General features: G+C 29.0%; 3 protein-coding genes across 4 annotated transcripts; 2 read left to right on the forward strand and 1 right to left on the reverse strand.

The window, feature by feature from the left end:
* The first annotated feature begins 3,389 nt into the window (after positions 1–3,389).
* On the forward strand, positions 3,390–5,617 carry LOC107015334. Its single transcript, XM_015215576.2, has 2 exons — positions 3,390–3,644; positions 3,970–5,617. The coding sequence occupies exons 1-2, from the start codon at positions 3,539–3,541 to the stop codon at positions 5,493–5,495; spliced, it is 1,632 nt and encodes a 543-aa protein (XP_015071062.1). The 5' UTR covers positions 3,390–3,538; the 3' UTR covers positions 5,496–5,617.
* Positions 5,618–11,712: 6,095 nt separating this feature from the next.
* On the forward strand, positions 11,713–17,045 carry LOC107015806 (protein UPSTREAM OF FLC). Of its 2 annotated transcripts, none has more exons than XM_015216223.2 (7): positions 11,713–11,819; positions 12,373–12,518; positions 12,632–12,701; positions 13,584–13,702; positions 14,342–14,912; positions 15,421–15,525; positions 16,689–17,045. In XM_015216223.2, the coding sequence occupies exons 2-7, from the start codon at positions 12,383–12,385 to the stop codon at positions 16,816–16,818; spliced, it is 1,131 nt and encodes a 376-aa protein (XP_015071709.1). In that variant the 5' UTR covers positions 11,713–11,819; positions 12,373–12,382; the 3' UTR covers positions 16,819–17,045. The 2 variants fall into 2 exon arrangements, with proteins under 2 accessions (XP_015071709.1, XP_027775369.1); XM_027919568.1 differs by having other exon boundaries at positions 11,714–11,819; positions 12,379–12,518.
* A 52-nt stretch (positions 17,046–17,097) lies between these two features.
* LOC107015815 lies at positions 17,098–21,199 on the reverse strand. The gene is made up of 5 exons (XM_015216235.2): positions 20,824–21,199; positions 20,188–20,733; positions 19,188–19,547; positions 18,974–19,065; positions 17,098–18,137 (listed from the first exon to the last, which is right to left on the reverse strand). Exons 1-5 carry the CDS (start codon positions 20,920–20,922, stop codon positions 17,351–17,353), a joined length of 1,884 nt encoding a protein of 627 aa, XP_015071721.1. The 5' UTR covers positions 20,923–21,199; the 3' UTR covers positions 17,098–17,350.
* Positions 21,200–23,202: the final 2,003 nt, after the last annotated feature.

Consider the following 23,202-nt stretch of genomic DNA (forward strand, 5'->3'; position numbering starts at 1 on the left):
GCTAAGGTGATTTATAAAACATCACTATTGGTCCAATTTGATTCGTTTTTTAGTTTTTTTTTTAGTAATAATCAAAATACGTTTTTTTAATTCTTCTGATTTCTTTAGTGGTAAAAAAAATGAACATTTACATGTGGACATGTGTTAAGAACATTTTTTAAATTCACATTATACGTTTTAAATTCAACATTTATTTTCAATAAATTGTTTAAATTGAAAGTTCATTGTTAAATAAAAGGTTCGTTTCCTACTGTTATTTATTTAAACTTGGTTGCAACGTGTGAGTAATCTTTTTCCATATTTAAACAATCATAATAAGGGTATTTTACGGTATGAGAAATGAATATGTAAAGAATAAAACTGTAACAATAATGTTACCCAAGAGATCACCTTTTTTTCCCTTTATGTACGTAAAAGTTGTATTTTTATTCGCTTTGTAATGGACATTAAAAAAAACTTTAAAAAATTGTTAAAATGGGATGGAGTGTATAACTAAACTTGAAAATATATATATATATATATATATAAACTTTATTGTTAGCAAAATTTATTTGGATAACATAACCACACGCCAAGTTTAATCTTATCAGCACTTGTCATGACTTCTGCGTGATAAAACATAACTTGCAAATCATAACTAATAACGAGTTTAGCTTTTAAGTATGGCTAAGAACTTAGCTTGAAGAATATTTCAACCTTGTTAGGGTTGTTACATATCGCTTTGTATCGTATTATATTATGTGAATAAAGGCGGAGCCCGAATTTTCGACAAGGAGTTCAAAATATGAAAAAATAGAAATACGAAGTAGCCGAAGGGAGTTCGACATCTAATATATACCTAAAAAGTTTATTTTAACCGTATAAAAATAATATAATTTTCCGCCAACGAAGATTTGGATAAACACCGTAAAGATATATGGTGGCTCCACCAATATATGTGAATGTAATGATAAATAATGCGACGGTGCATTCACAACGAACGGATTCGGCTCCTCTCCATTTCTTTTCTCTCCATTTTCTCCAAGTTCCTATTTGGACTAGTGACACATGACATAGGTTAAAATAAATGGTTAAGATTTAATTTCCAAAATAAATCTTTAACCATGATTTAATTAATAAATACATTATATATTAAGTATTAAGAATTATTATAATATAACTATCTTAGCAACATATTATCTTGTCCATAAATATAGGGGGGAAAAAATCTCTTCCTAAATTTCTTTTATACGTAAGATTTTTTAAAATTTTTTTTTAAATAATCTTTTTATCTAATTAACTGAATAGAAGTATAGAAACTATAATTAACTAGTATCACCGTATTCGTAATCTTATTATGAAATTGAAATTAGTTTTTTTTAAATGGTTTGATTATCTCTAGGTAATTTATTAATCACGGATCAATATGCTTTTAACAAAAGATTACAATAAAAATATTATATAAATGAAAAAAAAAGATCCTATGAAAAAAAAAGGAGAAAACTTTTCTTTTCTATATTTATGAACAAGATAATATGTTGCTAAGATTGTGAGATTATAATAATTTTAATACTTGATATATCACGTATTTATTAACTAAATCATGGTTAGAGGTTAACTTTGAAAAATTAAATCTTAACTATTTATTTTACCTATGACACGTGTCATTAATCCAAATAGAAACTTGGGGAAAATAGAGAGAAAAGAAATGAAGAGGAGTCGGATCTACAATGAACACTATTTCAGTGATACTATATGATACAATGAATTTTAAGTAAAAATTTAAAAAAATATTTTATTTAAGCAAATATAACAATCATCCTACATGAACCAAATGAATTAAAGAAGAGAATTGTCTTTATACTTCGATATATTTTGCGGTAGCTTTCGCCCAAGAGGAAAAAAAAGAATTGTAGAATCCCACATTTTTGGTGATTTATTAAAGTTAATCAATTTCCTCTAACTTCCAATATTATATAATATATTGATGACGACCCTTTTAATTTACTGGTAAGCCCTCTTGACTAATTAATTAAACTGTATTTGCACCACCTAACTATGATTAATTATTGTCATTATGGGACCAACTTGTCCTTTTTGGATTGATTAGTATTTGTGGTGGAACACAAGGAAATTTTTTAATCTTGTAAATAAAAAGGTCATGATGAGGTTGAACAAGTAAAGGTAAATGTTGGTGTCATTTGATTTCCTGGAAAACTTTTAGTTAAAAAAAGGTAAAACACTTTTATCGAGATTAAGAAAAGTACGAATAGATAATTTCTTCTTATTCGTCTTAGCTTTGGTGAACATAGTAATCTGATATCTATTGTTGATAGAATGTAACATGTATAAAGTAAAATTAGTGGAGGTGCATTAGTTGACCCCTAATACCATAATTATAAAAATATTTAAAACACTATTCTGATACCAATTTAAAAGAAAATGTGAACGATGAATTTGGACTTGGAAAGCAAAGAGTACGTAGCATCTGTTAGCATATTCTAAAACGTGTAAAACATCATGTATCTAAAGTATATTTTTTGCTTGTACGAAGAAGATGCTTGTTGACCTTATATGATTAAAACAATGACCAATAAATATAATATTTTGAGATATAAGTAATCTCCTTTGGGAAATTATTAAGCATTATCTTTACCTTTCTGGCCATGTGACTAAAATATTTCACGTTTATAAGTACAGTATTCGAAAAAGTAAATAATACATATCAAAATAATTTCTCAAAATGTAAGTTATCGCAAAAAAATAAAGAAAAGTAATTTTATTGATGAATCTTTATGAGTAGAATTTTGTGCATTTCCTTGATTTTTCTCTTCTTTTGTTTTTTGTTGGGGGTCTATAATAACACATTTTTTTAACATTAAACGATTTAGACCTACTTGATTTATTTGATCACCAAGACCATTGGGTATTTCGAAGAAAAACACCTCTTGATCACTCCCCTTTTGAAAAAGACAATATTTGATGTCTTGATCTCGTTATGAATACTCATAACTTATTTGGATATTCCAGATGTTTCTTCAAGAAAATATGTATCCGTTTTAATGGTGTGAGCTAAGGTTTAGAGTAGAGTATCCTGGAAAAAAAAATGAATTCGATTAATTTTATAGATGATCATATTAAATACAATAAAATTCCGATGTTTACGTATCTATAATACATAAGTTTTTGACTAAGAAAATTTGAGTTAACCCTTGCAATTCTAAATGTGATGTAGACAGCGTACCTAATACAGAATCATATATAAATTTCTATTATTATTTTTTTGTTGAACAAAGCAGAGATGCCAAGATTTTGGTAGGTATGCTTTTCACATTGTCAACAACTAGGAAGATAAGTTTGTCAAGACTAGGAAAATTATTTTTAGTATATATATAACTATCACATTTTCATTGCACAATTCACCCATTGAGCTCTTCTATATATAGCTAGCTAATTCTTTCTTTCACATTATTCAACTTCTCCTTTGCAGAATATATTTGTTGCTTCCCTCATTTTATTCCCTACACTTCCTTCAAGTCATTCCTTGAAAGATCCAACTATGGGTAACATCAACAAAAAAATTTCAAATCAAGATGATGCTAATGTGTTACTTCCAATTGATACTCCCTTTAAGTTTCCTTCTCCATTGCCTACTTGGCCTTCAGGTATTACTTCATGTTAATCAAGTGTAAATTTTTTCATTATCTTATAGGATGTCTAAGTTGTTGTGTGCTTCGCCTCGCTTAACTGATGCTTTCGTGCATGCGTCTAGGTTATGATACGCGTGATATTTTCACTCATGGACTTTAATTTCTTTAAGAGCACCGTATTACTATTTATAGATACGTTTTCTTGCATTACATGTAAAAAAAATGATGAGTGTGGTGCATCAAACATCCTATGTTGACACATGATTTGTGGAAGGATCCCTCTGTGACTAATTCCACGACTCGAACTTATGACTTATTATGTTATTTGTTTACATCTTAGGTGAAGGGTTTGCTAGTGGAATCATCGATCTTGGAGGACTACAAGTATCTCAAATATCATCATTTACTAAAGTATGGGCTAGCCAAGAAGGTGGACCAGATAATCTTGGAGCTACAATCTTTGAGCCATCAAATTTACCAAATGATTTCTTTATGCTTGGATCCTATAGCCAACCTAACAATTTGCCCCTTTTTGGTTGGGTTCTTGTTGGTAAAGATTCATCAGGAGATGCTCTAAAATTGCCAAATGACTATACCCTTGTATGGAGTAGTGAAAGCTTGAAAATCAAACAGGATGGTGTTTGCTATATCTGGCTCCCAATTCCCCCTGAGGGCTGTAAATCTGTTGGACACGTTGTAACAACGTCTCCTCAGAAGCCTTCTCTCGACAAAATCAGATGTGTTCGTGCTGATTTAACCGATGTATCTGAAACTGATGATTGGATTTGGGGAAATGATGGCTTCAATGTGTACTCATCAAGACCAAAAGACAGAGGAATTAAGGGTCTAGGAGTGTCTACTGGTGCTTTTATGGCTTCAAATAACGGAGCTGCAGCAGATTCTCTAGCTTGTTTGAAAAACGTCGTAGAAAAATTCACTTCTATGCCAAATTTTAACCAAATCCAAGCACTATTTCAAGCGTATTCGCCTTTATATTACTTCCACCCTGATGAAGAATATTACCCTTCCTCTGTCCCTTGGTTTTTCCAGAATGGAGCATTGTTGTACACGAAAGGGCAAGAATCTACCCCGGTTGTTGTTCAGCCAGACGGTTCAAATCTCCCTCGAGATGGTTCAAATGATGGCGCGTATTGGTTAGACTTACCAACTGATGATTCAGCAAAAAATCGCGTCAAGAGTGGAGATTTCCATGCTGCCACATCCTACTTACATGTTAAACCAATGTTTGGCGCTACACATACTGATATCGCTCTATGGCTATTTTATCCCTTTAACGGCCCTGCTAGAGCCAAAATCGAATTCATCACCATTCCCTTGGGGAAAATTGGACAGCACGTTGGCGATTGGGAACACATTACGTTAAGGATTAGTAACTTCAATGGAGAGTTACAAAGTGTGTACTTCTCCCAACATAGTGGAGGAAATTGGGTGAGTACACCACAACTTGAATTTGAAAATGGTAACAAGCCCGTGGCCTATTCATCGTTGCATGGTCACGCTTGTTATTCGAAAACAGGGCAAAATATGCAGGGGAATGGTAATATTGGGATAAGAAATGATACAGCAAAAGGGCAGGTGATGGACACTGGAGCAAATTATGAAGTGGTGGCTGGTGATTATTTGGAAATTGTTGAGCCAATATGGCTTAACTATGCTAGAGAATGGGGTCCAAAAATTAGTTATGATATTGCAAATGAGTTGAAAAAAATAGAGAGATTTTTGCCTGGGAAATTAAAGAGGGCTGTTGAGAAACTTGTGAAAAGTTTACCAAATGAGGTTTTGGGTGAGGAAGGACCAACTGGACCTAAGTTTAAGGATATGTGGAATGGTGATGAAAGAGGTTAAACATGGGGTTTGTTATTTTATCTATGATTGTATCATCAAATAGTTATTTCATAATTGTATCGTATGCTTACGTTTAAATTGTTATCCTTTGTTGATATAAAGTTTGCTAGTGATTGAATTGACTTAACGTTTCGTTTGATTGTAGATTTTGAAATTGAAACTTGAAATTTGAAATTGTGTTTGGACATGCATTATACTTGAAACAAATTGTGAGTTTGGTGAGTCGAAGTCATGAAAATTCAAAAATTGTTTTGGGAAACTTGAAAATATTAAAGATCAGACTTTCAAAATCTGATCAAATTTGATGATAAATTTTTAAAATTTATGATGAAACGATAAACTTGTACTTATGGATCCGCTTGGTCATAACAACTTTTCATTTTGTTTGAAATTAATGCTTGATTGTGAAATTTTCAAATCCAACTCGAAATTATGTTTCAATTTTTTGAAAAAGGCTTAGAACTTATTTTTTAATTGTCGTTATTGAAATTGTATTTAAGTATATTCAAGCATTAAGTCGCTATTGAAATTATATTTAAGTACATTCAAGCATATACATTATTCAAAATGTTCTTTATAAAAAATATAACCAAAATAATTCGAGATGCATGCATTAAATAATTTTTCTATTTCGCTTATATTTGGCTCATCATATGGACAAAATTGGATATTTTATCACTCTTTTATCATATTTGGTTGATAAGTAAACTAATTTCGTTCACATAATGATTTTTTATGCAATATTCTCATAATTCTAACAATTTGGAGCATCTACAATTTCAGCAATTTTTCCAAAGGTTATAACACAAATTATGCATGCATGGGATAGAGGTGTATATTGTTGATTGATTGATTAAAACATACTAACATATATCCTTATAAAAATGGTTTTTTGAAATACTTCTTTCAAGTCACGGAGATTCGAAATTGATTTTCAACGAGAATTATAATTAAAAATCACACAAGAACTTCATATTTGTAGCTAGCAACATTTATTCACTTTTATATATTGTTATATACATTTTAGTATAAGATACATATATTTTATATTATCATACAATTTTTCATAAATTATTGTTTATTTAGGTTTATAAATATTGTACAATAATATAAGGATGTATAAATACTGATAAAAGAAAATAGTTACGTGGGATGAATTGAAAAATTGGCTATGTAAGTGCAAAGTGTTATGTTGGGCCTACATTTCCCCCAAAATTTAAGCACAAGAAGAGAATGGGCTTTAGGCTGTTTTGATTGTTGGGCTTCACCACAAATTTAGGTTTCATTTGCATGAATGTCCCTGTTTTGGTTGGATAAAGATCTGGTCAAGTATAATTAGGTCAAGTAATATTTAATGGTCTTATAGTTTTATGTAATGTGTACTATATAATAATTTATGGTTGAGAGTTATTTAAATTATATACTTATCTTAATAATAAAACAACAAAGTTGTCAATTATTTTTATCTTTTAAAACTATCAAATAAAACAATTAAGTGTATCCTACCTAATATTTACAAGAAAATAATAAGACTGGCGGGAATATGCGGACTTCTCGGCTTTCTTACCTGCCAAGCCTCGTACTTGTATTGGATTTTAAATTACATTAATTTTAAAGAATCCAACACTTTTGAAGAATTTGATAAATATACTTTTATAATTATTTGAAAACTTCCAAATAAGTTTTTTTTTTAAAAAAAAAATGTATTATCATGTTATTTAGTTGAATTTTTATTTAGAACTCAATGGTGTTTTTAAGTTTGATCTATTTTTGGAGATTACTTCCGAATTTGGAGAAAGCATGTGTGCAATTACTCCCGAAAAAGTTTGGCGGGTAGAAAGTCTAAAGTTTGCTTATTTCCGTCAATCTTAAATTTTTTTCTTGAAGATATTGGCTTGGCCATGGGTACACTTAATTGCTTTATTTGATAGTTTTAAAAAATAAAAAAGTTGACAGCTTTGTTGTTTTATTACTCTTAATGAGTATATTATTTAAATGAATCGCAACTATCAATTATTTTATAGTACACATGACATGAATCTATAAGGCTATTGAACATTGCTTGACCTAATTATACTTGACCGAATTTTATTGATTTTGGTTGGTGTTTAATTTTTGCTCAATAAATTTATGATTTTTAATCTTTTTTCTTTTAACATGTTAAGTAAATAAAAAAAATATTAAAATGCAGATGAAATAGTCTTAAGTATTTTTTAAGAAAATCGCTAGACACAGGTTATACCTTAAAAGGCATAAGTTTAGTTTTAGAATATTATGCTTTGGAAAATCATATTAATGAACTTCTATCTCAAGACACGAGTTATAATAGAGTCCGAAACTCAAACGGTAGAAAATATTAACAAAAATTCCAAAAGGGTATATAAAATTTTATATACCCTTTTGGAATTTTTGTTAATATTTTCTACCGTTTGAGTTTCGGACTCAGTTATAATATGCCTTATAAAACATAGGAAAACATACGCTAAGAAAATTTGTCTCGCAAAATTAGGTCATAATTAAAAAAAAAAAAATAGCTTACAAATTTTTATTAAATGAGCAGTACATATAAACTTAGACAACTTTGAAATAAAATCAATTCGTGCAAAAATTCAAATTTTAATGTGTTAACAAAATATAGCTTGATATGATTTTTTGTTTATAATTTAGACAAGTAGTATACATATTTTTTATTGTTAATAAAATTGAATATAAGTCATGAGAAAACCAGGTCTTCTTTAATTAAATTGCATTATTGGTACCAAGAACCAACTCTAGGTATTGGTTGTAAAGCCAATTTTTAATGACAACTTTGATGTTATATATGTATATGTATGTATTCTTAATAAAAAATAAAAAATTATTCGAATACTTTAATGTTGCACGAGGTATATATTTTGCTTCTTCGAAATTTGGCTTGATGTACAAAGTTAAACCGATACCTATTGACTAAACAATGTAATCATTTTTTTTTATTGGAACTATGATCCGGTGTCATTTGAAAGCTAAGTATAAATTTTGAACGTAATAAATTAGACAATAAATGAAACTATGCTAAGGAAACATAATTTTTAATACAGTTTGATCAAGTAAGCTACATAAAAAAAAAACTTAATATACTATTAAAGAAATTAAAACATACAAATTATTAATTGAAAGAATAGTCTCCTAAACGATTTTTTTTATGACTATATTATAAATGTTATCGTGGAAGGAAGGATACTCAATTTGTACAAGTCTCAAAGTCTTTTCCTACTAAAAAAATTTACTTGAATATGAAAGATTTATATTTTCCTTTTGAAATAGTATAAATCAATTACGATAAAATCTAATAAAGTAAGAAATTCATAGCAAATCTATCAAAACATTGTTACGTTTCATAAAGTAAAATTTCGTTTTTTTTCACTAGTCTGAACAAAAATAATACTATTTTACGAAATTTTTTTGATTGTTAATTACCTCATGTCATTTTAACCCGTTAAAAAGTTATCTAAAACCTTCTCATTGGATACCCCAACCTCCACCAAGCATTTTGCTAGTCCAATCCCATCAATTTGTTATTAAGTTATTATCATAGGAGATACAATTATTAATATGAATCTTAACAACCAAACCAAATCAAACCTTAAAATTAACTCAAATAAAAAATGAAGATATATAGTTTAGGTAGATGACATGATTTGATCATTATATTCGTCATCATCCCTACTCTCAAAACCTAAATAAATTATAATAAGGTCCTATGAACAACCCTATTTCTCAGCTGCAACGTAACGCAGACTTAATGCTTTAATTTTGTTATAATTAATGTAATATATTTCCTATTGTTATAAGCTTTAAATTAGATTTCAACATCAAGTGAGTCTCCATGGTTACCGAAAACAATGACACTTTTATAACTTAATTTTTGTTTTATGTTGGCCATGATAATTTACATTTCAACAACTAATAATCATTTGGTGCTTAAAAGAAAATATATAAATATCATAAATCATCATTCATCAAGTTAATTAATTTTATTCATGCTTAGAAGATCTTGTTTCGGGAATTGGAAAAAAATATATATGTAAGAAGCTGTTTTACTCATGGTTATTTGTTTATATTATATGCTTCTTATAATCAACATCTTGCTATTGATGTTTTTTTTTTTTTACGTTTGTTTGTTTTTACGATTTTTTGTTTAGTTTGTTGACGATTTAAATATGAGAAAAAGAAGTTTATATAATACTTAGTCAAAGTCGATGATTTTTTTAGCTATACGTAAGAAAAAATTGTTTAGTGACTTTGTTATAATTTTAGGTAAAGTTTAAGTTAATGGCTTTTTGGTATACAAAATTACTTTAGGTACAATTACTTAGGTAATATGTTTGTTTGACTTTTGTATTATAAGAAATGATACTAATTTAATGAACTTTTGATACAATACACTAAAATTGAGCAACCATCTATAAAATCATATAGAAAGCTATGTATTACTTATGGATGATCAATATTTTATGACATATAAATCACTATGAAAATGTGAAATAACTAGTTGTGGAATTTATCAGTATTTTCTATCTAATTCGTTGCTAAAATGCTCCTAACTATTTGGATTTTTTTACAATGGATAGGTTGTTAATATGTACCTCAATAAGATTAAATTTAAATTATGTTGTGAGCTATAATTTTTTTTTTTGTCCTTTACCAATTTCTTTTTTTTTTTTCTCTAGTAATGAATGGAATAATAATTAAGTCGAAGGCAATATTTTTATTGAGAAAATTTCATGTTTGCAACTTTATATATGTAAAAATTAATTTTCATCTTAATTAATCACTTACACCTATCTAATTCCACCCCTGACAAGGAAGACTTGTGGATAAGCACATTATGAAAATGTCAACACTTAATTTTCTCACTAATTAGGGATAGTTTATGGCATGTAATTGGTTGTTTACTGAACTTCTCTCACATATAATTATTTCTTGTTGAATTTACAATCTTAACTAACTTAACAAACCATTAGCAACCTATGGGAAAATAATGGCCACTAATAATTCATTTATCATTTGATTAGCTACAAGATAATTTAAATAAAATGTATATAATCAAAAATGTAGTTCTATTATTAGAAATATAAGCAAATGTTGTTACACATCATTAAGAAGAAAGTCAATTAGGTTACCCAACCCTTACTATATACGTAATTATAATAATCATTCTCTTATTTAATTTATATATGTGTATAAATATATGGTTTGTTTCTTTCTATATTACTTATTTTATTATAATAAAGAACTGTGCGTAATGTTTTAATCTTTTCCATCATTGCATAGTAATCTTACAAATGGCTAGTAATTATGGCTCCATGACTTATTAATTACGATTTCTTGTTTGTGTCTACATATGTACGTACTTTTATAAAATTGTCTCTTTACTTAATTCTTCTTTCTACTTAATTAGAGATTTAGGTATAGTTTGAAGTGAATTTGTTGATTATTTTAATTACATAACCTAAATATTCTCATTACTTTAGTTTTTCGAACTACACTATAGCAAAAACAACCGTAGTCCTAAAATACAAGGTTGGAAATGAAACCACGTGGAGTTAAGCCCCAAAATACATTCTCAAAATAATATTCCTTTTAAGTTATACATAAAAATGTTGCAAAAAGGTGATATATAAGGAAAAGTCTTAGATAAAATAAAATAAAATAATAATGACACATAAGTGAATAAATATTATTTTGATTACCATGATTTTACTTCTATTTAAAAAAAACTATCACTTTTACTTATAAAACATTTACATAAAAACTTTATATAGGAAAGAAATATATTTTGTACACAAATCCTATCTTAGTTTGAAAATCATTAAAAATAAATAAAATTATTTTTTTGAACCATATATATATGAAATTCATTCATTAAATATTAAAACAAAAGATGTTTGTTAACCAAATTAAATATAATTTATATTGTAATATTCATGCAAATCATTACAAAATTATGGATTATATAAAGTTTCTCTTAGGTATAACAAAAATATGGTTATCCCCACCCCACCCACCCAACCTCCAACACAAAAAATACATATACATTTATGTGTATATATATATATATATATGTATTTCTATTTTTATTTTTATTTTTTTTTGTATAAGTTGAGCATATCGCGGGAAATCAGATAAAACTTTCTTGGAACACCTAATTTCTCTACTTCTATATATGGTTTAGAAGCTCTAGATCTACTTCTTCACCCCATCACATCCATCAAACTCCTCATTTTTTTCTTGATAAAAAACAATCACTTTCTTTTTCTCTTTCATTCTTCAAAAGAAACAAAGGTAATCTACAAATCCAATGATGTTTATTTTGATTAGTGTGCAAGAATTTCTATCATTTCAATAATTTTTCATCTTATATTATACTCTTTAAATAAATTTGAACTACACTAGCTAGGCCTGCTCTTGCACATAAATATATATACCATGTTTATCAACAAGGTATTCATCCTTAATCAGAGATCTCAAGTTTGAGTGTTTTTTGATGCAGCGTCATCTTTGTGTTCTTTGTAAATTTTGATTTAATCAAATTTCAATATGTCATTGAACATTAAATGAGAAAAAATATTTTACAAACATGTTTCTTTTAATATATAATTAGTTAAAGTTCTTGGTTAAAAGCACGATAAAATTCGTTATTCCCTTTTTTAATTCTTCTAATCTTTAGAGCAGGCCGGCATACATAGACTTGTCCCATATTCTTGATATTTCAATTACTTTTATTATTACTTTTCTTTAATTTGTTAATATTATATTAAAGCATGCCTAGAAAGAAGAATTCAGTTAGTTTTATTAATATTTTGTTTGTTTAATACTAATTGTAAAAATGAATTAGGAGAAGATTAATGGAAGGACAAAATCATGGAGGAGGAGAAGTGAGAAGACTTCATATCATATATTTTTTGAGTAGAAAAGGTCGCATTGAACATCCTCATCTCATTAGAGTTCATCATTTCTCTAGAAATGGCATTCGTCTTAAAGGTTTGTTTTTTCTATATATAAATAAAGATTATTTTTCATTTCATTTTTTAAATTGTGAAAAAATAAACGATTGAATTTTATTTTTTAAAATTAATGATTGGATTATATTGTAGATATTAAGAGATGGTTGGGAGAATTGCGAGGAAAAGACATGCCTGAATCTTTTGCTTGGTCATATAAGAGGTTAGTTCATGTTTTTTTTTTATAATTTCATGAAATTTTTTGCTTACAAAATTAGCTTAGTGCTCTTCTCTCTCAAAAAATTGATACTCCAAAACATTATCATACGTGCTGAGTTAATATAAAATATTTAAGAGTTTAGAATTCATGGATGTATAGTTGTGATAATATTATATTTTGAAATTTTGATTCTTTATCTATATCTATTTATAAAAAAAAAAAAAAGAAGCAGAATTGTGGTATAAATCTCATAGTACAAGTTTAAAATTTAATGTGGTGAAATGAAACTTACATGCTCAGTGTTCACTAAATCAATAATAACATAGCTTGTTTTTATGCATACATTCTTATCATTTAATTGTAATTAAATTAATCAATATATATTCTTCGCACAACTATATATCACTTGATCATGGTATAAATACATCGAAAATTTGTGTATTAAATAAAGTCTTGAATTCTGAATATATCTGTAGTTTATTAAGAGTTCATCCCTCTTAAAGAGTAACGGAGTAATGAGTCAATATAAGGTATCATATAATCCACTTGAGAAGAACTCTAGTCTCTCGGGCTACAAATAAAGCATACTGAATAATACGTAGAATCGCCTAGTTAAATAAATTCGTCCTATATTTTATTTTAAAATTTCGTATCTAGTAAATTAAAATCAGAATGGAGGTACAAACCTCATATTACAAAGTACTAAATTTAATGCTCTGATCCTCTAGTGGAAGTCACGAGAATCAATTATATCTCACCTCAACAAAGATCAATTCTCAATTAATTGTGCTGGAAATATATATACTATATGATATGGAAGTTTGGTATTTTATTTCCTAAAAATAGAAAAATAAATTTAGGAAGTCAAATATTATGATGATGCAGGAAATACAAAACAGGATATGTATGGCAAGACTTATTGGATGAAGATCTCATTACTCCAATATCGGACAATGAATATGTTCTTAAAGGATCTGAAATTCCATCCATCACCATTATTAAAGGTAACTATCCCTTTTTCGAATTAATTACTAAATTTATTCTCGATAAATAGTTAGTTACAGTAAAGTCGCAAAAGTAATTTATAATGTTATGTGATGATGAAGCACTCGCTATTTCTATAAGGTTATTATGAAATTAGACATTTTTTTAAAAATATTATCAAGCATATAAGTTAATGTATTTCTTAGATGACCAACATGTTTGCTTATCAACTTGAGCATTTTTAATCATATTCTAAGGGTACAATTAGTGGAATTTTATAATTCATAATTGAAGTTTAATTTTAAAATGGCAGCATGGTACATACAATTAAGCACATTGTACAAGATTATTTCAAAAGGAAAGAGAAAAATTTACTTGTCAATTCTCATTAAATGATGAATATTGCCTTAATTTTAGCATAAATTCACTTCATTTTAGTGTGGAAAAGAAAATTTAATAATTAAGGATTAAATATTTTGTACTCACTTTCAAAAAAAAAAGGTAAATTTATAGATTTAGTCAATAACACACATCAATCAATATTATGCATACTTACCATCAACATTTCCAAAAAAAGGCAAATTTATAGATTTAGTCAATAAATATCAATTAATATTAAGATTTGTTATTCAATTATAAATTGAACTTCACATTTGCAGATGTTTCAAGTGGTGAAAAAGAAGTAACAAAGGAACAAACAAAACAAGAAGATCAAGATCAAGTTTTTCTCATGGATTCATCAAAGAAAATTTCTTCAGAAATCGAAGAAGATTCTCAAAATATCTCTTCTGAAACATCTACACTCACTACCAATTCACCAAAATTCGAAGAAGAAGAGGAGAAAAAAATCGGTAACAACTCTTCTTTCTCTTCGAATTCCTCTTCTTCTATTTCTTCTTTTGGTTCGATGAAAACGAAGAAGAAAACAGAGGATAGTGAAGAGAAAACAGAGACTAGTCAGAACGATGAAAAAACATCGAAAAACCCGAAATTAAATAAGAGCAGAAGCTATTCAAATGGAGCTTCAAGTATTTTCAGGAATTTGATTACTTGTGGCGCTGTTGATACTAATGACTCTGGAATTATTCCACTCAAAAAAAATAAAACTTCTTCTGCTGCTGCTGGTGAAAAAACAGTTAGTTTTTCATCAGAGATTTGTAAAGCTGACAAAATTGGAGGATCTCAGAGGATTTTTGGCACTGCTTGGAATCAACAACAGACTAATGCAAGGTGATTTTCGCGTTTTATGTATCTATTTATCATGAATCGTTACTTATAGTTATCTTTTATCTGTCCAAATAGTTAAACGTGGTTTCAATTATGGCTAATGTTGAAGTAGGCATGGAACCCACCTTGATGTTGATTTGGTGCACATTTTTTTGATTTGTATCGAGGTTAAATGTTAGTTATTATGAGTTGTATGTATAATTTTGCGTAGAGGTGGGTCACAAATAGAAAAATATTACAAAACATGTTTTTTTAAGAAAGAAAAAAAATACATTAATACTAATATGAAAAACATTTACACCCACTACCTATCAATTAATTTGTTAGAAGGTTCACAAATTAATATATATGTATATTTATTTAACTAGATTCGATTGAATCTACGAATTTTTATCTAGCTCCGCCTCTAATTTTACATACCTTAATATAATTGAAAAAAATATCGATATATCTTTCGTAAAAATTTCTGAATCCACCAACGATTAGCTTAGCAGTTTGTTGTTGATTGCAGGAAAAGCTGTGATGGGGCATTCAGTATGTCAAAGAATAGAAGTGAATTTGGTAGCCGTAGATCAGTTTCTGCTAATTATAAGCCAATCAATGGACCCAACTGCTCGTAAGTTCCTGCATAACAACTAAATTAAATATTATTTTTTTCGATTCAAAATAAGAGATTTTATTAATTTTTTATTTTAAAATACATGATGTTTTAAGATTTAAAGAAGGAATTGATTTATTTTCAGAACTATCCTCATTTATATAATCATAAATCATTAATTAGTTTTTCTCTCATTAGGGATAAGTTGGTATAAATCCTTCTTATTTTCTAGTAATGAATACTTATAAGTTAGAACGGATGTATCTAAATTAAATTAGTATATCATTCATTCATTTTTATTTGTTACAATTGATTTAAACACCATTAACATGATTATTTATCATATTATTTATTTTATTAATTGATATTTAATGTTAAATCTTGTAAAATAATATGACAAAAAGTAATGAATATTAAGGATAAAAAGAAAAATTGTCTTTTTCTTTATATGCTAAAAATAAAAATAAAAGTAGAAATGTATGTTGGAATTGTTGCTAAGTATAACCCTCTTTCACTATTACTTGTTCCCATACTTAGTAACTATTTCAACATAAATTTACTTTTATTTGCTATTTTTTAACATGTCAAGAGAAAAGATAATTTTTTTTTCATAATTTATCCTAAATATTTGTTACTTTTTGTCATATCATTTTTCAATTATTAATATTAAAGATCAATTAATAAAGATAATATAATAAAATAATCATATCAATTATCATTTCATTAATAGATATACCAAATACAAATATGATAAATAAAAAAGAATCATGCGACTTAAAGTATTGTCTCTCATTAAATTGAAGCACAAATACAAAAAGTTCATTACACATTCTCTTTTACTTCTCACATTTTTTATCTACACGCCTTTTAAAAGAAGATAATGTTTTTTTTAAAACTATTATACTTTTATACATCATTTTTAATTATTTAAAATGTTAATATCTCTTCAATAAATAAAAAAGAGAGTCAATCTTAGCGATCACACTATTAAAGTATTTATATATGTGCTCTTCACTTAGATTTTCTGTGTCAACTAGAAAAATATAGAGTACTCAATTGTATCTTAATTTTATAGAATAACAATTATTTTCAACTATCTATTTTTAGTAAATTCAACAAGTAAAGGGAGTACATCTTTGTAAATGTCAGCATAGTATTTAATCTATGAATGTGTGTTGCAGGCAATGTGGGAAGCCATTCAAGCCAGAGAAACTTCATGCCCACATGAAGTCCTGCAAAGGAATGAAAGCTCTGTCAAAGGCTGCTACTCACAAAACCTACAAGGATTCACCAAAAATTGATTCTCTTTGACTCTATCAAATGCTAGCTTTCATTTTTTTTTTTTCTAGATTATTCTTATTCAACTCTATTGGAATTAGATTATGTATTGTTTTTAGAACTTTTGGACAAGAGCCTTCCCATGTATATTTTTGAGTAAGAAGGTTCACAGGTAAAAGCCTAAGCAATTCAAGAATGCACAAGTAGTTATGAGCCTGATTTTCCATGTTAGTATCAAGTATTACGCGGTGTGAATCTGAGTTAGTTGAGCCAGTGTATAACATGGATATCAGATTAGACAAGCAAAAATGATAAGACAGACAAACTTTTGATGATGGAAATACCTAATTTAAGTTTTTCTTTCTCCAGCTTAGTGAAGATATATTCTTCTTTACATTTGGATACTGAAGCAGTATGTCATATCTAATCCTCTCTAAATATCTTAGAGCCTAATCAACTGTTAATGATCATATTCAGGTCATTGAAACATACCTAATCTAAAAGCATCTGTTACGAACAATTAATTTCCAGGATGTTAGTAGTCAATTGCTAAGATCATAGCTGGTTACTTGCCTCCAAGAATCGAGGAGTCAACATGATCGAGCAAGAACCTATATAACTTCTGTTTTAATCCTTCTACCCTCTCATCTATTCTGTTACCTAACTTAACCATGTCATCCAACCACTGATTGACACTTTTGAGCTGACCAAGAAGATCTACAATTTCAGAATTTCCGTCTACAGTATCCAGACCAAATCCCTTGCTCAATGCATCTTCTAAGAAGTTCAAGAACCAAGCTCGAGATGAAGAAAGCAACTTTTCTGCTAAATTTGCTGCCTCCTTCACCCCACTCCCTTCGGACCACTCTTCCCTTTCGATATTTGTTCTTCTGGTAGTAGCTGGTAAATGCTGCTTCGGTTTAGATACTGAACTTCTTCTACTAGAATTAGGACCAGACAGCCCATTGGTTTTAGTGCTTTGCTTGTTTATAGGCGAATGGTTTTCTGCTTCACTAATCTTTGGAGTGCTCTCTAGTATAATGTGATGAGATTTCTCGTTATCCAAATTTCCATTCTTGTCTTCCTTTGTGAACAAACAGAATTTGGAAAGTTCTGAATCAATTGCAGCTTGAATCCAAGAGGCCGCGTTCTTATTGGTAAAGTTATGGCAAATTTCTGGAAAGGGATCCTTCAGACACAACTTGTCATTGCCTTTCGCTTCAGGAGTTCTCATCACCAATGATTTGGTAAGAGACGCTGCTTTCTGCATGTTTTGATGAAGGTTTAAAAATTGCTCAATCAATTGTCCAGCAGGTACTTTCTTCGATGATTCACATAGTTCTGCAAACATACTGTAGAGAAGTGTAAGAGGAAGCTTACCTTCTATGTCTTAAGGGTAGAACACAGGTTTAGAAGAAAGTTAACACTGCCAGTGTGATTTCAAACCATGATTAATACATGAAAGCATTCAGAAAATTTGTTTCAATAAAAAAGACCAGTGCTCAGATAATTTCTTGGCAAACAACACCTGAACCACGTTTACTAAGAAGATAGAGAATGGGATATCTGCTAAACACATAGACTGAAGAAGTTCGTCATTCAATACTAACTGAAGGCTGAGCTTCCGGACATGTCAATGTGATCAGAGTGTTGCAGAGTGAAAATATAACATGCAAAAAGGTGATCTAATACAACCATTCATGCTTGTACATTGAAAAGGATAAGACTAGATAAAACGTGTCCCTAAGGATCGCTTTTACTTTATTTCCAACTAAAAGATAAGGATAAATAATATCTCGTAATGACAAGTGATGTGTAGCGTGTAGGTTAGGTGCATGTAAGGGCAAGACGCAAGCCAAATGAAACACTGCTAAAGAAAGGAATGCAACGACTCAAAAGGCAGCAAACAACACATAATCTTGCATGGTACCAATATATAAATTATGAACCTAATGCAAGATAACATGTAGGATGAGTAATCGGGGTGGAGTGCAATAAATCTATCTAATCAAGATTGATCCCGTATAGGGGTATTCTAGAACTAAGCGAACAAATTATAAATACACACCAACAGAATAATATGATTCAAATATTCAAAGGCAGAGCTTCTATAGTCCAGTAGTTTCATGTCACATACTGGTAAAAATACATGTGAAGTAGAGGCATCGAAATAAAGCTGAACCATTACCTCATGCACTGTATGACACCTTCTGCGGCAGCAGCTTCTTCTAATGCATGCATAGCAGACAGAAATGCAACATTTCTTAAACTTGTAACTTCCTGAAGAGATTATAATTCACAATTTGATGACACAACTTCTTGAAGAGATTATAATACACAATTTGATAGGCAAGCATACCACTATCATAGACTTATAACTAGAACATTCATTCTTCACATACCTTGCCAAGATCACGAACTGTTGATGGAAGTGAACTCCATGAAATCCTTGAGTCGGACCAATTTTTGAAACTGAGGGCCACCTTTGTCAGATTGCACGGAAGAATCTTATCTTGTGAAAGCTCTAGATCTTTTCTAGCGGGCTTGCTAACTGCTCTTGGTGAGACAATAAGCTCTAGATTTTTTCTAGTAGGCTTGCTAACTGATCTTGGCGACACAATAAGCTCTACATCTTTTCTAGTGGGCTTGCTAACTGACCTTGGTGACACAATATTATTCCTACTTGTAAGCGGTGAAATACTTGCAGTTGAATGTCTTGGAGTTGAAACTTTATCTAAAGAAGGCTTCTTCACAGAAGGAAGCTGCAAAATATCGATTCATCCAATTAAAAGACAATCAACAAAACATAGCCATGAATTTTCTCTTAAAAAAGACTTGGTCAATATTATATTAGACTGCCTAAAGTTTCACATTCATCCGATAAACAACACCAACAATATGATTTGTGATAACTCACCACCCGTACTCTATAAGACTATAAAATACTGAAGCAAACCACATAACTACAGGGTATGTTCTTAGCATTTCCATGGAAACGAATAGCCAGGAAGCTTGAGCTACCACATGTTACATAATCTCGATTTAGCATGAACAGTTTGATCCAGTATCTAGTCCAATCCAGCCATTATTGTACAGAAAGAACCAACATTTTTACAGTTTTAAGTTTAATCTAAATATGAACTTAATGTGATCTCTTTGATGAACCAAATAAAGAAAAAGACAAGGACATTGAAATTAACCTAGTGCATTATTGTCTAACCATTTTTGCCCTAATTGAATCAGCAAATTGACCTAAAAGAGAAAACAAATAAAAATTAACTATTCTAACAAACAGCATTAATCACAAAAAGATAAAAACTTTCAACAATGGCATGCCTAAATTAAATGAATTCACATTCTGCCAAAAGTTCATCAACAACTAATTTATGGGGGTAAACTTACAGAGTCCGAACCCGGAAACCCGGTTTTCGATTTGGACCTAGGTGTAGCTCCAGCACCATTTTTCTCACCGGGGCTCCGATCCCATCCTCTTCTAACTGAATCGAAACTCAATCTCCTCATCTCTAACCCATCAACCTTCCCATTCCCAATGGACTGTCTTCTTGATTTTACATCCTCACTCAGCACCACTCTGTTTATTTTGGTTTTCACCTCGACCCTTTTCACTTCACCATTCTTCTTCCCTCTTTTCGGGTCGGGTCGGTTCCGAGCAGTGAGAAAATCACTAGAAATCAAATCTTTAGGATCCCCAACACATGGGCGTCTGTTGGGAACGGGCTTGAGTCCACGAAGAACCGGAACAGGGGAACCGGAATCAAGACGAGTAACATGAATGAACTGACCCAGTTGGATCTTGTCACTCAGTATCAACTCAACATCTTGTTCTGATACAGAAACGTAAGCTGAATGTTGAGAATCTGATACCCTTAAATAAAATCCCCTGCTTTTCCATGGATCATCATCAAGTGAAGGAACAATACTAATCACCTGAAAAACCCCATTATTATTAAAGTGATACACCAGCATTGTTATGTAAAAAAAATTAAAAAAAGAAGATTAGTATTTTTCTGTACATGCCTGAAGAAGAGCAGAGCGGTGTTGTCCAGCAACTTTGGTTTCTTTATCATCAAGATGTTGCAATAGTTTAAGCAAAATACCAGGCGTTAGAGACGCCATTAGTGCAATGTAGATGAAACAGAGAGCAAAAAAGAAAGATTAACAAACATGGCAAAGCAAGATTTGAGAGAAGGTATTTGGGGGGTATGGGGAAGAGTGAGTTTGAGGCGAATCTCAAAACGGAAAAAGGACACGTGTCAGCTGGGGATGTGGTCTATGGGTGACAGAGTTGCAGAAATGGTACAGAAGAGAGAGAGAGAGAGAAAGAGAGAGAGAGAGAGGAATGGGCAGAGAGTACGTCCGTAAGGAAGAAGGCAGTAGAAGACAAGATTCAACTAAAAAGGTAGTAATGCTCCTACCTGGAGATATTACAAAAATCATCCTTTTCTATCCTAAAAAGATGCAAAATATTTTCTCCGTTCAATTTTATTTGTATGCTATTTAAAATTTTATTATCATTGTTAATTAAATAAAATATGATTAAATTTCAAAATTTGACCTTCAATTAATTTTGAGTATTTTGGATTAACTCACAAAATTTCAAGCTAGTATTTGGCCAGCATTTTGTCATAAGTTTCGAGAAATATTTGACTATTTTAATAAAATATGATTTATGTTATGAATTTTAAAAGTTATAAAAAAATATTTTTAAGTTTAAGTTTGTATTGTTATTTTATAATGTATTCCAAAAAAATAATTCAATAATAGAATCGATAAAATTAACAACAATACTATAATAATATGGACAAGAACAATACATTTTTCGCATATTTAATTTTGCCACTGATTCCAGATGAATTATAACCCATTAAAAATAATTTTTTGTCAGGTTTTATATAAACAGCAGAGTGAAGTAGTTATTAATGGAGTAATTTGATAGATAACTATTAATTGGATTAACAAATGATTGGTGTTTTCTATAAAATATATCATTTTAGTGTAATTTAAAAAAATTAGAAATTGGGCCAAATAATTTTTTTGTAAAAATGAATAGCATAATTTATGAAACTGAAAGAGTGTTCTATTTATTTTGAGGTGTGTTATTTGAGGATTTAACGAGTCTTTCTCGACATTTGTGGTTATTTTATTTTCTTTTCGAACAAATGTAAATGACTAATATTTTGTAAAAAATAGTGTTAAATGTTCAGAAAATTTAGTCACAATTTGGTCAAGAATTTTAAAAAATTATAATATTTTTTTTGTTTTAAAATAAATTAATTAATTTTTTATTTTTTAATTACAAGGTATTAAAATTAAAAAAATAAAAATATTTAAAAATAAAGCAACATGATAAAATATCATTTTCATCAAATTATAATCAAATTTTTTGACCGAAAAAACTTTTTCCTTTTACAAAAACTAAGAATATTAATTTTTGACAAATTTAAGAACACCAAATTATTAGATATATACTTGAAAAAAGTATTTTAAACTTCCCCGCAAAATATATATTTTTTTAATTTTCTCATCCTATACGTGATTCATTGTTTCAACTGCACGGTTGTGGGTCCACTAAATTTCATAAATCGATATTCTTTCTTCCAAAATGTTTGGACAATTTGTTTGGAAATACTATTAGAAGAAACGTCATAAATATTCTCTCGTTTTTATTTATATCTCATTATTTTAAATATATTTTTTTATATGAAATTAATTAAAATTATCATTGTATTCTTAGTTAGTGTTTTCTTATAGTTAAGTTTCTATAAATGAATATGAATTAATTTATTTTAATTAATGTATATGGCTTATTTACTTATTTTTTATATGTTAGTCAAATGTAATTTTCAAAACTAATAATTTTGAAGGGTAATATATAAAGAATAGAAACGAAGAAAATAGTACTTTTTGAACGAACTTATTTTTTTAACCCGACCAGAATAGAAATTGGTATTACATCTGTAAAATAATATCTTTTTAAAAAAGAAAAAATGGTAAAAACAAATTAGAAATTTTCAAAAAGATGGTGTTAGATTTTATGGGGTTCTTTCTTTGAAGCTAATAGAAAAGGCAACAATAATAAATTTTACTAGTCATTTATCATATTAATTTTTTTTAATCTATTAGGTTTAGGATAAATCAGCAAAATGAACATTTCTTTTATCATACACTAAGGATCATTCAATCAAGTGAAATATATTAAGGATCAAAATAAATCTCTTTATTATACATTAAAAACTATTTCAATCAAGTAAAACACATAAGGACAAAAATAAAGCATTATCTATATAGTAAGGACCGTTTTGGTCATTTTCTCGTTGCTTTGCTATGGTCTGTTTTCTCCCCTTTTAGGATCCGTTTGGTAGGAAGTATTAATCAAAATAATTCATGGATTAAAAT

This window comes from Solanum pennellii, chromosome 1 (genome assembly GCF_001406875.1).
Source record: "Solanum pennellii chromosome 1, SPENNV200".
NCBI lineage: Eukaryota > Viridiplantae > Streptophyta > Magnoliopsida > Solanales > Solanaceae > Solanum > Solanum pennellii.

What these genes read in the sequence shown, in the direction of transcription:
- LOC107015334 (XM_015215576.2), top strand. Translation starts at nt 3,539, where the DNA reads ATGGGTAACATCAACAAAAAAATTTCAAATCAAGATGATGCTAATGTG. An exon ending in ATTGCCTACTTGGCCTTCAG is followed by an intron (nt 3,645 to 3,969) that starts GTATTACTTCAT and finishes TTTACATCTTAG; the next exon opens with GTGAAGGGTTTGCTAGTGGA.
- LOC107015806 (XM_015216223.2), top strand. Translation starts at nt 12,383, where the DNA reads ATGGAAGGACAAAATCATGGAGGAGGAGAAGTGAGAAGACTTCATATC. An exon ending in ATCCATCACCATTATTAAAG is followed by an intron (nt 13,703 to 14,341) that starts GTAACTATCCCT and finishes TCACATTTGCAG; the next exon opens with ATGTTTCAAGTGGTGAAAAA. An exon ending in CAACAACAGACTAATGCAAG is followed by an intron (nt 14,913 to 15,420) that starts GTGATTTTCGCG and finishes TGTTGATTGCAG; the next exon opens with GAAAAGCTGTGATGGGGCAT.
- LOC107015815 (XM_015216235.2), bottom strand. Translation starts at nt 20,922, where the DNA reads ATGGCGTCTCTAACGCCTGGTATTTTGCTTAAACTATTGCAACATCTT. An exon ending in CAGTTCGTGATCTTGGCAAG is followed by an intron (nt 19,066 to 19,187) that starts GTATGTGAAGAA and finishes TAATCTCTTCAG; the next exon opens with GAAGTTACAAGTTTAAGAAA. An exon ending in GGTGTCATACAGTGCATGAG is followed by an intron (nt 18,138 to 18,973) that starts GTAATGGTTCAG and finishes ACTTCTCTACAG; the next exon opens with TATGTTTGCAGAACTATGTG.